This window comes from Heterodontus francisci, chromosome 31 (genome assembly GCF_036365525.1).
Source record: "Heterodontus francisci isolate sHetFra1 chromosome 31, sHetFra1.hap1, whole genome shotgun sequence".
Lineage (NCBI taxonomy): Eukaryota > Metazoa > Chordata > Chondrichthyes > Heterodontiformes > Heterodontidae > Heterodontus > Heterodontus francisci.
Window position 1 is genome coordinate 64,467,584 of NC_090401.1, and position 16,246 is coordinate 64,483,829.

The 16,246-nt window shown below is 44.8% G+C and overlaps 1 protein-coding gene across 4 annotated transcripts in view; it reads right to left on the reverse strand.

Moving 5' to 3' along the window:
- The window catches only part of rbbp4 (retinoblastoma binding protein 4), a 77,418-nt gene extending 71,847 nt beyond the window's left edge, over positions 1 to 5,571 (reverse strand). For 2 of the 4 annotated variants that reach the window (XM_068011800.1, XM_068011802.1), the window contains exons 1-2: positions 5,444 to 5,571; positions 917 to 1,057 (exon numbers count right to left, since the gene is read on the reverse strand). In XM_068011800.1, coding sequence (XP_067867901.1) covers positions 917 to 1,057; positions 5,444 to 5,459 — 157 coding nt within the window. In that variant the 5' untranslated portion in view covers positions 5,460 to 5,571. The remainder of the gene's footprint in view (positions 1 to 916; positions 1,058 to 5,443) is intronic. The other 2 variants (XM_068011799.1, XM_068011803.1) reach the window with 2 other exon arrangements.
- Between the last annotated feature and the right edge of the window lie 10,675 nt (positions 5,572 to 16,246).

The following is a 16,246-nucleotide window of genomic DNA, read 5'->3' on the forward strand; positions in this document are numbered from 1 at the left end:
AAAACTTCAAAACTGAGGTTAAGATTTGTTAGGCTACATTACAGAGGCAGGTAGATAGAGTCAAGATACAAATCAACCATCATCTAATTGAATGGTGAAAAAGGCTTGAGGGGCTGAACGGCCTACTGCTCTTTTGAGCACCACCACAGGATCTGATCCACTCAAGAAGCCTAACTAGGCTTTAGTCTAATTTCTTCTCTAAAGGACAGTCACTCCAATGCAGCACTCTCTCTTTACAATTCATGGCCAGCCTAGATTATGCAGTATGGCGTTGAACCCACAAGCTTGTTGCAAGAATATTGAGATACCATGATTCTATTTTGAAAGAAAAAGACCTTTTGCTATCTGAGATCCAGTAGCATGAACAGGCTTGGAGTTGTCACCTTCAGAATTAATGTGTCCTACCCTACCAGTATTAAAATTAGTGTTTTGTCAATAGTAAATGAAGGGAATCAGACAGTAATATGTCTGTGGCTTTAATGAATCTGTTCAAAGGATAAAGAACTTATCCAGCACCTGTAGCCCAGAAGTATTTCTGCAAACAGTATATCTAAAAACTACTGTCCTTGCTTTTCCTCATGAGTCACTTACATAAGTCAAATTGGAGGGCCATGTGACTAAGTTACAAAACACTTAATTTTAAGGGGAGATGTATAACATAGCACAATTTACACATTGAAAAGCATTTAAGTACATTTGCTGCACAGTTGCCACGTTTTACGTTAAAACAAATAATCAATGGCATGAGGTGAATTACAGATGTGTATTTGGGCTTTGTTTGGATTGGGGCTAATGTGAGCACTTCATGTTATAGCCACTAGTGAATATACAAGGCCAAAATTTAATGGTGTATCCCATTCACGTCTCTAATTCATCTCCTGACCACCTGTTATTTTGTATAATATATACAAGGTACTTTTTTTTCCTCGTTTCCATTCATGACAAATGGCTGGCGTCGTGTCGAGATGAGTGGACTGCACAGGTGAGGCGGCCGTCAGTAATGAAGAACAGTGGGTGTGTGACGTCACAGGTGTAACATCATAATGGGCATCTGATGCTAGAGGTGCAAAATTAAAGAAAAATAATCTGAACATTCTGACAATAGTACATGCAGTTTACAGGGATACAAATTTACATAAAATACAGGACAGAGTACCTTGCATACATTATATAGTTACATTGCAATTGATTTTTTTCACACATCCCCTTAAAATATAGTGTTGCTATGGCCCAGTATCAAGAACTGGAGCACAAGAATTTGACTGTCATTCAAGACCAATATTCGTGCTCAGGCTTGTTATTTTTGGGAATGAGGATGGGGAGTGAAACTGGTCGAGTATATTAGCCTCAGCAAAACCATCAGGGACAATGAGCAAATGAAGTTGACTGGCATGGTGTTCCTTTCCACATTTACAATTCTAAGAGTAAATCAACTGATAAGGCTAGAGGTTACTAAAATAATAAAAAGGACACAACTAAAGGCGCTGTATCTGAATGCACATAGCATTTGAAACAAATGAACTGAGAGTGCAAACAGAAATAAATAAGTACGATCTGATAGCCATTACAGAGGCTGCAGGATGACAGACTGGGACCTGAACATTGAAGGGTACGCAACATTTAGGAAGGACAGGAAGCTAGGAAAAGGTGGAGGGGTGGCTCTGTTAATTAATTATGGTATTAGCGCAATAGAGAGGGATGACCCAAGTTCAGGAGACCAGGATATAGCAGTTTGGGTAGAGATGAGAAATCATAAAGGCAAGAAGTCACTTTTGGGAGTGGTGTACAGGCCACCCAACATTAACCACGCTGTAGGACTGGGTATAAAGGAAGAAATAATGGCAGCTTGTCAGAAAGGCAGAGTGATAATTATGGGGGATTTTAACCTATATATAGACTGCAAAAATGAGATGGACAGAGGTAGCCCAGATGAGGAGTACATAGAATGTTTTTGGGATAATTTCTTGGAACAGTACATTGTGGAACCAACCAGAGAGCAAGCTATACTAGACCTGGTATTGCGCAACGAGATAGGATTAATTAATGACCTCATAGTTAGGGAGCACTGATCATATGATTGAATTTTACATTCAGTTTGAAGGAGAGAAGAGTGGGTCCAAGACTAGTATTTTAAACTTAAGTAAGGGCAATTATGAGGGCATAAAAGGAGAGCAAGGTAAAGTGAACTGGCAAATCAGGTTAAGGGATAGGTCAATAGAGATGCAGTGGCAGACATTTAAGGGGATATTTCAGAATACACAGAATAGATAAATTTCAACGAGAAAGAAAAATTCCAAGGGTGGGACCCACCATCTGTGGTTAACTAAAACTGTTAAAGATAGTATCAAACTTAAAGAAAAAGCTTATAATTGCACAAAGATGGGAGGCAGGTCAGAAGATTGGACAGAATAGAAAAAACAGCAAAGAATGACTAAAAGATTGATAAGGAAGGTAAAATCAGAGTATGAGAGAAAGCTATCCAGAAATATAAAGACAGATAGTAAGAGTTTTTTCTTTTTTTTTTAAATATAGAGAGTTAACAAAGTGAGCGTTGGTCCTACAGAAAGTGAGACTGGGGAATTAATAATGGATAATAAGGAGATGGCAGATGAATTGAACAGATATTTTGCATCAGTCTTCACTATCGAGGATACAAGTAACATCCCAGTATTAGCTGTGAGTCAGGAAATGCAAGGGAGGGAGGAACACAATAAAATTGAAAACACCAGGGAAGTGGTACTGAACAAATTATTGGAGCTGCGGGCTGACAATTCCCCAGGTCCTGACGGACTTCATCCTAGGGTCTTAAAAGTGGCTACTGAGATAGTTGATACGTTAGTTTGAATTTTCCAAAATTCTCTAGATTCAGGGAAGGTTCCGTTAGATTGGAAAATAGCGAATGTAATTCCTTTGTTCAAAAAGGGACACAGAAAGCAGGGAACTACAGGCCAGTTAGCTCAACATCTGTCTTAAGGAAAATGTTAGAAGCTGTTAAAGATGTTATAGTAGGGCATTTTGAAAAATTCTAAGTAATTAGGCAGAGTCAACATGGTTGTGTGAAAGGTAAATGATGTTTAACCAATTTATTGGAGTTCTATGAGGGAGTTACATGTGCTGTGGAAAAAGGGAAAACCGGTGGATGTATTGTACTAAGACTTCCAGAAGGCATTTGATAAGGTACCACATCAAAGGTTATTCCAGAAAATAAAAGCTCATGGTGTAGGGGGTAACATATTGGCATGGATAGAAGATTGGTTAGCTAACAGGAAACAGAGAGTAGGCATAAATGGGTCATTTTCTGGTTGACAAGATGTAACGAGTGGTGTGCCACATGGATCTGCGGTGGGGCCTCAACTTTTTACAATTTATATAAACGACCTAGATGAAGGGACCGAAGGTATGGTTGCTAAATCTGCTGATGACGCAAAGATAGGTAGTAAAGTAACTTGTGAAGAGGACATAAGGGAGCTACAAAGGGATATAGATAGGTTAAGTAAATAAGCAAAGACCTGGCAAATGGAGTATAATGTGGGAAAGTGTGAAATTGTCCACCATGGCAGGAAGAATAAAAAAGCATATTATCTAAATGGTAAAACATTGCAGAGCTCTGAGAAGCAGAGGGATCTGGGTGTCCTAGTGCATGAATCGCAAAAGGTTAAGCATGCAGGTATAGCACGTAATTAGGAAAGCTATTAGAATGTTATCGTTTACCACGAGGGGAATTGAATACAAAAGTATGGAGGTTATGCTTTTGCTATACAGGGCAATGGTGAGACCACATTTGGAGTACTGTGTACAGTATTGGTCTCATTTAAGGAAGGATGTAAATGCATTGGAGGCAGTACAGAGAAAGTTTACAAGACTAATACCTGGAATGGGTGGGCTGTCTTATGAGAAAAGATTGGACAGGCTAGGCTTGTATCCGCTGGAATTTGGAAGAATAAGAGGCAACTTGATTGAAACATACAAGATCCTGAGGGGTCTTAATAGAGTGTATGTGAAAAGAATGTTTCCCCTTGTGGGAGAATCTAGAACTAGGGGTCATTGTTTAAAAATAAGGGGTCATCAAGACAGATGAGGAGAATTTTTTTCTCAGAATTCTCTTCCTCAAAAGGCAGTGGAAGGTTATCGGGGTTAGGTGGAAATGTGGAGTAACCAGTTCAGCTATGAACTTATTGAAAGGCGGAGCAGGCTCGAAGGGCCGAGTGGCCTACTCCTGTTCCTAATTCGTATATTAGGATATATCAAGTGCACCAGCTGATTGTTTGAACAGAGGGACACTGACAACATTCCATTCTCCTAATGGAGGAGGAAGACAGATATTGGGTGGGTGGGTGAGTTTATTTCTAAACTTTCATACGTTATTCTGTAATTATTTTTGTATTAAATACAAATTAAAATAAAAAAATCAGCGACACAACTACCTGCATTTAAATCTTGGAGCTAGTTTTAAATACATTAAAAGACATTCAAATACTACTCTAGTAAATGGGCTACATAGTTTTAAATTACGACTTATCAAATTCTTAATCGTATATTTAATTAGCCAGTCTGGTGGTACAAGACACTGGATCATTGACACGTTGGGCCCGATTGGCAGAAGGCAAATTTTAGCCCATTTCCAAACCTCTACTAGGCTGTCAGGACAAAACTTTCAGTGAAAAGAGTCAAGATCATAAATCAAAGACAAAATACAAATTTAATAACACATTCTGTTGCACTGCTGATTGAATAAAATCGTTGCCCATGGGGGTGGCTAAGATCCAAAGAAAGTTTTGACCAACGAGTTTCTTTTAAATTAAAAATGTGTAACCAGTGAGTTATCATATTGCTCTGCTGCAGTCAACAACATGCGATACTAAACCATCAAAATCACTTCACTAGTCCAGGACCAACAGAAACAAGATCCTAGTTTACGGACCATCACCCTCCTCCGCCCACTTCCTTAAACTGACATTTGCAGAAGCTGCTCGCCGGTTATAATCAGAGATCCCCGTGCAAGCTGCGAACCGCACTCCACAGGAGCCGGGCCTGAGCGCACCGAGTGCAGCTCTATGACCGCCCGCCACTGCTTTATGACCATAACCCGAATCCCTTGATTCGCATTAGAAAAAGTTAGCAGTTAAAATAAGAGCCGGGACCCGTGTAATCCGGATACACGCCGAGGCGATAAACCATAGCGGCTTCCCCGAGACACAATGCGATAGAGCGGCGTCTATGAAAACGTGTAAGCCGGAGCAGAGCGGGGGCCCTATCGTGGCGTCGGGGGTGATGGTGGAAGGCCCAGGCCCGGCCTCGGCGGCTGGCAAAGGCCCAAGGACTGTCAGCCTGCTGCTCGCCACAGCCCCGCGACTCCACAACATGTCCGCCACTTAAGGTTAAAGGCGAATCAAGATGGAGAAGTTTGCGGTACACAAGGCCGTATCGCCATCACGTCAATTACCTTCTTTGTCCGTCATGCCTGCTAATGAAGGTGATCCGGTGCCTGTTGCTCCACTGACCAAGGCTCTGCTCCCCGCCGCCTCCCGCCTTTGTCCCCGGGCCCCAACACCCGCGCATGCGCCACCCTTTTGCGCGCCAAACTGGCGTCGAAACGTCTGTTGTTCAGTCGCCCAATCAGAGGCGCCGGCGGGTTGTCAGTCAGCCCGATTACTCGGGCTACGCTCGGGGTGGGGAGGGAGCAGCCATTTCCGTAGCTCTATCGGCGCGAGCAACTCTTCAGCTCACCTACATTGTCTGAATCGTCTTATGGTAGGCTCAGCGTGCGTTCTCCCTTACACGAGGTCCGCCCCTGCATCTTCGCTGCTATTTTATTTGAACAGACTCCTTCATCGTAATTTAGTTCGCGTAATCCATGTCTGCACTCCGAACCGGCCAATCAATAGTGCCCACAGTTGATTGACGGATTCTCTGCCTATTGGCAGCGGCGACTCAATGAGGGGGGTGGGCCCCTGCTGTGCGCTGAATTGTTTTGACTGGATTGACTTCTGGTTGCACCAATGAAAGGGGAGGGTGTGTGTGTTGTCCAATGGGAGGGCGCTGTTTGCGCGGGAGGTTGGTGAGCTGGAGCCCGGGCCATGCAGTGCGAAGGTTCCTCAGGTGAAGGCCTGCTACCCTTACCCAACCACGTGTGTTGGGTTCGGGTCGCACTTCCGGGTCGGGTTGGATCGGCCACGTTCTATCACCACCTCAGGTAAGTGACTGTAATGTTAATTTACTTTTTGGACTTAAAGGTGGTTTTGTTACAGTTATTTCGAGCTTGTGCAGGCAAGGAACAAAGTGAAAATTAGAAGGTAAGTTAACTGATGGTCGGGTCAGGCGCGGGAAAAAAAATGGAAGGGCTCGGATGGGGTTCTGTGGGGGTCAGGTCTCATTTGCAGACACGAGCATGCCTTTACCCTCAAGCTTGCTCTCCTGTGGGAACAGGTTCGTTTGAGGCTGAACATCGGCTGCTGGTGTAATAGTTGAGTAATTTGTATCTGACTTTACCAAGAAAGAAAATGCTGCGAAAGAGGAGGTAAATAAAAGCAAAATACTGCAGATGCTGGAAATCTGAAATAAAAACAAGAAATGCAGGAAATACTCAGCAGGTCTGGCAGCTTCTATGGAAAGAGAGAGAAGCAGCGTTAACGTTTCAGGTCAGTGACCTTACATTAGAACTAGGAGGTAGAAAGAGGAGGTAGTTGAGACACTTGGGAGCATTGTGAACTGTGAGGAGAATAGTGATAAAACTTCAAAAAGACATAGACAGGCTGGTGGAATGTGCAGACATTTGGCAGATGAAATTTAATGCGGAAAAGTGTTAAATCATTTAGGTAGGAAGAACGAGGAGAGGTAATATAAGTTAAAGGGTACAATTCTAAAGGGAGTGCAGGAACAGAGGGGCTTGGGGGTATATCTGAACAAATCATTGGTTGGAGGGCAGGTTGAGAAAGTGGTTAATAAAACATACGGGATCCTAAGCTTTATAAATCGGGGAATAAGTACAAAAACAAGGGAGTGATAAATCTGTATAAAACATTGCTTAGGCTTCAACTGGAGTATTGTGTCCAATTCTGGGCACAACACTTTAGGAAGGACATTAAGGCATTAGAGAGAGATTGTAGAAAAGGTTCACAAGAATGGTTCCAGCAATGAGGAACTTCAGTCACGTGGATAGATTGGAGGTTGGGGCTGTTTCTCTTGGAGAAAAGAAGATTGAGAGGAGATTTCAGAGAGGTGCGCAAAATCATGAGGGATCTGGACAGAGTAGATAGGGAGAAACTGTTCCCATTGGAGGAAGGATCCAGAACCAAAGGACATCAATTTAATCTGATTGGTAAAAGAAGTAATGACAACATGAGGAAAAACTTTTTTATGCAGCGAGTGGATGGGATCTGTCTGACAATGTGGTGGCGGCAGATTCAGTTGAGGCCTTCAAAAGCGAACTGAATAATTATCTGAAGAGAAAACAATTTGCAGGGCTACAAGGAAAAGGTGGAGGAGTGGGACTAGATGAATTACTCTTGCAGAGAATTGGCACAAACACAGCAGACCGAATGGCCTCCTTGTGTGCTATAACCATTCTATGATTATATGAAAATTGATACGGTGTTAGATAGGCTGGCAGTACTTCAAGTTGATAATTCACCCAAAGGGATGGTGCCGGAGAATTGTTCCTATTACATCCTTGTTCAAAAAAGGATGCAAGGATAAACCCAGCAACTACAGGCCAGTCAGTTTAACCTCTGTAGTGGGAAAACTTTTAGAAATGATAATTGGGGACAGAATTAACACAGTCACTTGGACAATTATGGATTAATTAAGGAAAGTCAGCATTGATTTGTTAAATGGGTTTTAACTAACTCAATTGAGTTTTTTGATGAGGCAACAGAGTGTGTTGATGAGGGTAATACAGTTGATGTGGTATAAATAGACTTCCAAAAGGCATTTGATAAAGTGCTGCATAATAGGCTTGTCAGTAAAGTTAAAGCCTGTGAAATAAAAGGGACAGTGACAAGAAACAGAGAATAGTGGTGAACAGTTTATTTGGACTGGTGGAAGATAGCTAGTGGGGTTCCCCAGCGCTCTGTACTACGACCACTGCTTTTCTTGATCTAGATTAATGACCTAGACTTGGGTGTGCAATACACAATATCAAAACTTGCAGATGACACAAACTTGGAGGTATTGTGAACTGTAAGTAGGATAGTGATAGAAACATAGGAACAGGAGTATACCATTCAGCCCTTCGAGGCTGCTCCGCCATTCTAGTTCATGGCTGATTGTCTACCTCATTACCAAATTCCTGCACTATCGCAATATCCCTTGATGTCATTAACAACTAGAAATCTGTCGATCTCTGTCTTGAATTTACTCAGTGACTGAGCTTCCACCACCTTCTGGGGCAGAGAATTCCAAAGATTCACCACCCTCTGAGCGAAGATGTTCCTCCTCATCTCGGTCCTAAATGGTTTGCCCTTTATTCTGAGATTGCGTCCCCACAGCCAGCTGAAACATCCTTTCTGCATCTACCCTGTCTATCTCTTTAAGAGTTTTGTAAGTTTCTATTAAATTGCCTCTCATTCTTCTAAACTCCAGAGAATACAGGCCCAGTCTCCTCAATCTCTCCTCAGGACAATCCCACCATCCCAGGAATCAGTCTGGTGAACCTCTGCTGCACTCCCTCTATGGCAAGTATATCCTTCCTCAGGCAAGGGGACCAGAACTGCACACAACATTCCAGGTGCTCCCTCACCAATGCTCTATACAATGGAAGCAAGACTTCTTTGCTCCTGTACTCAAATCCTCTTGCAGCAAAGCCTTCCTAATTGCTTGCTGCACCTGCATGCTAGTTTTCAGTGACTTATGAACAAGGACACCTCGGTCCCTTTGGACATCAACACTTTCCAATCTCTCACCATTTAAGAAATACTCTGCACCTCCGTTCTTCCTACCAAAGTGGATAACCTCACACTTATCCATATTATATTCCATCTGACATGTAGACTCAATGTAGACATTGCAGCACTTCAGGAAACTCACCTCCCTGCGAGTGGATCTCTAGCAGAGCAAGACTACACCTTCTGGCAGGGCAGGGATCCTGAAGAACCAAGACAGCATGGAGTGGGCTTCGCCATCAGAAACTCCTTGCTCCGCATGATAGAGCCTCCCTCAAATGGCTCGGAACACATACTGTCCATCTGACTGCTCACCACCTCTGGTCCAGTACACCTACTCAGCATGTATGCTCCAACACTCTGCTCCCCACCTGAAGCTAAAGATCAGTTCTACGAGGAACTCCATAACATCATTAGCAGCATCCCCAACACCTATTCCTGCTGGGGGACTTTAATGCCAGGGTTGGGGCTGACCATGACTCATGGCCCTCCTGCCTTGGGCGCTATGGCGTTGGAAGGATGAATGAGAACGGGCAGAGACTGCTTGAGTTGTGTACCTATCACAACCTCTGCATCACCAACTCATTCTTTCACAATAAACCCTGTCATCAGGTTTCATGGAGGCACCCAAGATCGCGTCGTTGGCACCAGCTAGACCTCATTGTCACAAGGCGAGCTGCCTTAAACAGTGTTCAAATCACACGCAGCTTCCACAGTGCGGACTGCGACACCGACCACTCCCTGGTGTGCAGCAAGGTTAGACTCAGACCAAAGAAGTTGCATCGTTCCAAGCAGAAGGGCCATCCATGCATCAACACGAGCAGAATTTCTCACCCACAGCTGTTACAAAAATTTCTAAATCCACTTGTAACAGCCCTTCAAAACACTCCCACAGGGGATGCTGAGACCAAGTGGGCCCACATCAGAGACGCCATCTATGAGTCAGCTTTGACCACCTACGGCAAAAGTGCAAAGAGAAATGCAGACTGGTTTCAATCTCGTAATGAAGAGCTGGAACCTGTCATAGCCGCTAAGCGCATTGCTCTGTTGAACGACAAGAAAGCCCCCAGCGATATAACATCCGCAGCACTTAAAGCAGCCAGAAGCACTGCACAAAGAACAGCCAGGCGCTGCGCAAACGACTACTGGCAACACCTATGCAGTCATATTCAGCTGGCCTCAGACACCGGAAACGTCAGAGGAATGTATGATGGCATTAAGAGAGCTCTTGGGCCAACCATCAAGAAGATGGCACCCCTCAAATCTAAATCAGGGGGGACATAATCACTGACCAACGCAAACAAATGGACCGCTGGGTTGAGCACTACCTAGAACTGTACTCCAGTGAGAATGTTGTCACTGAGACTGCCCTCAATGCAGCCCAGCCCCTACCAGTCATGGATGAGCTGGACATACAGCCAACCAAATCGGAACTCAGTGATGCCATTGATTCTCCAGCCAGCGGAAAAGCCCCTGGGAAGGACAGCATTACCCCTGAAATAATCAAGAGTGCCAAGCCTGCTATACTCTCAGCACTGCATGAACTGCTATGCCTGTGCTGGGATGAGGGAGCAGTACCCCAGGACATGCGTGATGCCAATATCATCACCCTTTATAAAAACAAAGGTGACCGCGGTGACTGCAACAACTACCGTGGAATCCCCCTGCTCAGCATAGTGGGGAAAGTCTTTGCTCAAGTCGCTCTAAACAGGCTCCAGAAGCTGGCCGAGCGCGTCTACCCTGAGGCACAGTGTGGCTTTCGTGCAGAGAGATCGACCGTTGACATGCTGTTCTCCCTTTGTCAGATACAGGAGAAATGCCGTGAACAACAGATGCCCCTCTACATTGCTTTCATTGATCTCACCAAAGCCTTTGACCTCGTCAGCAGACGTGGTCTCTTCAGACTACTAGAAAAGATTGGATGCCCACCAAAGCTACTAAGTATCATCACCTCATTCCATGAAAATATGAAAGGCACAATTCAACATGGTGGCTCCTCATCAGAGCCCTTTCCTATCCTGAGTGGCGTGAAACAGGGCTGTGTTCTCGCACCCACACTTTTTGGGATTTTCTTCTCCTTGCTGCTTTCACATGCGTTCAAGTCCTCTGAAGAAGGAATTTTCCTCCACACAAGATCAGGGTGCAGGTTGTTCAACCTTGCCCGTCTAAGAGCGAAGTCCAAAGTACGGAAAGTCCTCATCAGGGAACTCCTCTTTGCTGACGATGCTGCTTTAACATCTCACACTGAAGAGTGCCTGCAGAGTCTCATCGACAGGTTTGCAGCTGCCTGCAATGAATTTGGCCTAACCATCAGCCTCAAGAAAACGAACATCATGGGGCAGGACATCAGAAGTGCTCCATCCATCAATATTGGCGACCACGTTCTGGAAGTGGTTCAAGAGTTCACCTACCTAGGCTCAACTATCACCAGTAACCTGTCTGTAGATGCAGAAATCAACAAGCGCATGGGAAAGGCTTCCACTGCTATGTCCAGACTGGCCAGGAAAGTGTGGGAAAATGGCGCACTGACACGGAACACAAAAGTCTGAGTGTATCAGGCCTTGTCCTCAGTACTTTGCTGTATGGCAGCGAGGCCTGGACAACGTATGTCAGCCAAGAGTGACGTCTCAATTCATTCCATCTTCGCTGCCTCCGGAGAATCCTTGGCATCAGGTGGCAGGACTGTATCTCCAACACAGAAGTCCTCGAGGCGGCCACCATCCCCAGCTTATACACACTACTGAGTCAGCGGCGCTTGAGATGGCTTGGCCATGTGAGCCGCATGGAAGATGGCAGGATCCCCAAAGACACATTGTACAGCGAGCTCGCCACTGGTATCAGACCCACCGTCCATCCATGTCTCCGTTTTAAAGACGTCTGCAAACGCGACATGAAATCCTGTGACGTTGATCACAAGTCGTGGGAGTCAGTTGCCAGCGTTCGCCAGAGCTGGCAGGCAGCCATAAAGACGGGGCTAAAGTGTGGCGAGTCGAAGAGACTTAGTAGTTGGCAGAAAAAAAGACAGAGGCGCAAGGGGAGAGCCAACTGTGTAACAGCCCTGACAAACAAATTTCTCTGCAGCACCTGTGGAAGAGCCTGTCACTCTAGAATTGGCCTTTATAGCCACTCCAGGCGCTGCTTCACAAACCACTGACCACCTCCAGGTGCTTATCCATTGTCTCTCGAGATAAGGAAGCCAAAGAAGAGAAGAAGATTCCATCTGACATGTTCTCGCCCACTCACTCAGCCTGTCTAAATCCCCTTGAAGCCTCTTTGCATTTTCCTCACAACTCACATTCCCACCAAGTTTTGTGTCATCCGCAAACTTGGAAATATCACAATTGGTCTCCATATCCAAATTATTGATAGAGATTGTGAACAGCTGGGGCCTGAGCACTGATCCTTGCGGTACCCCCGCACAATAGAGAGGGATGACCTAAGTTCAGGAAACAAGGATGTAGAAGCGATTTGGGTCGAGATGAGAAATGATAAAGGCAAGAAGTCACTTCTGGAAGTAACAGTAACCACACAGGGTATAAAGGAATAAATAATGGGTGCTTGTCAGAAAGGTACAGTGATAATCAGCGGGGATTTTAATCTATATATAGATTGGAAAAATCAGATGGGCAAAGGTAGCTTAGATGAGGAGTTCATAGAATGTTTTCAGGATAGTTTCTTAGAACACAACTATAAATAGCTGGGTAAGTAACAAAGTAAAGGGAAAGGTCTACATTTTTTTAATATATAGTAGGTAGTTTTTTTTTTAGGGAATCAAGGTCCTTAGTGTAAATAATCTAATTTTTGGGTGATTTCAGGGGATAAATTAAGGGTAAGTCATGGCAGGGCAGCTCGGCAACGTGGAGTGCTCCTCCTCTGCAACGTGGGAAGTCAGGGACACTTCTAGTGTCCAGGGTGAACACGTGTGCAGGAAGTGTCTCCAGCTGCAGCTACTCAAAATCCGCGTTTCGGATCTGGAGCAGCGGTTGGAAACACTGTGGAGCATCCGCGAGGCTGCGATCATCGTGGATAGCACGTACAGGGAGGTGGTCACATCGCAGGTAAAGACTGCTGAGGCAGAAAGGGAATGGGTGACCACCAGGCAGAGTAGAAGAACTAGGCAGGTAGTGCAGGAGACCCCTGTGTCCATCTCCCTATCGAACAGATGTTCCCCTTTGGATACTGTTGGGGGAGATGGCTCTTGCTGCATTCCCGAGAAACTAAGTCTCTGGCACCATGGGTGGCTCAGCTGCACAGGAAGGGAAGAAAAGGAGTGGGAGAGCTATAGTGATAGGGGTTTTTATCGTAAGGGGTGCAGATAGGCGTTTCTGTGGCCGCAAACGTGACTCCAGGATGGTACGCTGCCTCCCTGGTGCTAGGGTCAAGGATGTCATGGAGCGGCTGCAGAACATTCTGAAGGAGGAGGGTGAACAGTCAGAGGTCGTGGTACCCATTGGTACCAACGACATATGTAGAAAGAGGGATGAGGTCCTGCAACAAGAATTTAGGGAGCTAGGTAGCAGATTAAAAAGCAGGATCTCAAAGGTTGTAAGCTCTGGATTACTCCCAGTGTCACGTGCTAGTGAGTATAGCAATAGGAGGATAGAGCAGATGAATGCGTGGCTGAGGAGATGGTGCAGGAGGGAGGGCTTTAGTTTCCTGGATCACTGTGTCTGTTTCTGGCAAAGGTGGGACCTGTACAAGTTGGACGGGTTGCACCTGAAGCGGAATGAGACCAACATCGTTGCTGGGAGGTTTGCTAGTGCTTTTGTGGGGGAGGGGTTTAAACTACTTTGGCAGGGGGATGGGATACAGAGTGGAGGTACAGTAGTGGGTGATGCACAGTCAAATATAGAAGAGAAACTGAGTCAGTCTGGAAGGCAGAGCAAATATTGACTGTTAAGGCACAAGTGAATAATGGAAGGCTGGATTGCATCTATTTTAATACAAGGAGTCTTACTAGTAAGGCAGATGAATTGAGGGCATTCATTAGCACATGGGATTATGATATTATTGCTATTACAGAGACGTGGTTGAGGGAGGGGCAGGACTGGCAGTTCAATATTCCAGGGTATGGAATTTTCAGGTATGACAGGGGAGGAGGTAAAAGAGGAGGTGGCAGTGCACTGTTGATCAAGGAGTCAATTACTGTAGTAAGGAGAGATGATATCTTAGAAGGTTCCTCAAATGAGGCCATATGGGTAGAACTTAAAAGAAAAAGGGGGCAATCACTTGGCTGGGAGTGTCCTACAGGCCTCCAAACAGTCAGGAAGAGATAGAGGAGCAGAAATGTAGGCAAATCTCAGAGAGGTGTAAAAATAATAGGGTAATAACAGTAGGGGATTTCAACTTCCCCAATATCAACTGGGATAGTCTTAGTGCAAAAGGCTTAAAGGGGGCTGAATTCTTAAAATGCATACAGGAGAGCTTTTTGAGCCAGTATGTAGAAAGTCCTACAAGAGAAGGAGCAGTACTGGACCTACTCCTAGGGAATGAAGCTGGACAAGTGGTAGAAGTGTCAGTGGGGGAGCATTTCGAGGATAGTGACCATAACTCTTAAGATTTAAGGTAGATATGGAAAAGGACAAAGATGGATCGGAAATTAAGGTACTGAATTGAGGGAAGGCCGATTTCAGTATGATAAAACAGGATCTGGCCAAAGTGGACTGGCAGCAACTACTTGTAGGAAAGTCTACATCAGACCAGTGGGAGTCATTCAAAGAGGAAATAGTGAGGGTTCAGAGCCAACATGTACCCGTTAAGGTGAAGGGTAGGACCAACAAGTCCAGGGAACCTTGGATGTCAAGGGATATAGAGGATTGGATCAGAAAAAAAGGGAGGCTTATGGCAGATTCAGAGCACTGAAAACAGTGGAGGCACTAGAGGAGTATAGGAAGTGTAAGGGGGTACTTAAAAAAAGTGATTAGGAGAGCGAAGAGGGGACATGAAGAAATACTGGCAGGCAAGATAAAGGAAAATCCCAAAGTGTTTTATAAGTATATTAAGAGCAAGAGGATAACCAGGGAAAGAGTAGGGCCCATTCGGGACCAAAGTGGCAATCTGTGTGTGGAGCCGGAGGACATAGGTGATGTTTTAAATGATTATTTTTCATCGAAGTTCACTATGGAGAAGGACGATGTAGGTGTAGAGATCAGGGAGGGGGATTGTGATATACTTGAACATATCAGTATTGAAAGGGAAGAGGTTTTAGCGGGCTTAAAAGTGGATAAATCCCCAGGCCCAGATGAGATGTATCCCAGGCTGTTAGGTGAGGCAAGGGAGGAGATAGCAGGGGTTCTGACTCAAATTTTCAAATTCTCTCTGGCCACATGAGAGGTACCAGAGGATTGGAGGACAGCGAACATGGTACCATTTTTCAAGAAGGGTAGCAGGGATAAACCAGATAATTACAGGCCGGTGAGTCTTAACATCAGTGGTTGGGAAACTATTGGAAAAGATTCTGAGGGACAGGATTAATCAGGCATAGTCAGCATGGCTTTGTCAGGGGGAGATCGTGTCTAACTACTTTGATTGAATTTTTCGAGGCAGTGATAAGATGTGTAGATGAGGGTAAAGCAGTTGATGTAGTCTACATGGACTTCAGTAAGGCTTTTGATGAGGTCCCGCATGGGAGATTGGTTAAGAAGGTAAGAGCCCATGGGATCCAGGGCAATTTGGCAAATTGGGTCCAAAATTGGCTTAGTGGCAGGAGGCAGAGGGTAATGGTTGAGGGTTGTGGAACGAGAAATCTTTCTGAAGATATGCTGGCTGTGGTTGGATAGGTATGAATCTGAACAAGTGAGGGCAATCCCACTGAACTGAGTAATCGAGAGGGGTTGAAAGTGGATTGTGTGGTAAACTGTGTCAAAGGCTACAGGGAGGTCAAGAAGGATAAGGAGGGATAGTGCATCAAGGCCACAGTCACAGAGGATATCATGTGTGACTTTAATTAGGGCTGTTTCAGTGCAGTGGCAAAGGCGGAAACCTTATTGGAGAGATTCGAACAGATGCAAGATTAAGTGCAATATGATTAGGATAGAGACGGGAAACATTTTCATTTGCATAGAGGGTTGTGTGGCTTGAAATGCACTACCAGAATTATTGATTGAAGCAGAGACCCGTGCCAACATTTAAGAATAAGTTAGATAGGTCGTTGAAGGAAAGGGAAAGTAAACCAATATAGGAACAGGACAGACAGATAGATTAGGACTACTTCTTGTGTAAAGGTAAACATCAACATGTACTGATTGAGCCAAATGGCCTGTTTTGGGTTGTAATTTCTATGTAAATCTACTAAGACTTGCTTTCTTTTGTTACACCTGGTTAGACTTTGTATTCCACCAGTTAGGTCGGTCCCATAATTTGAAAAC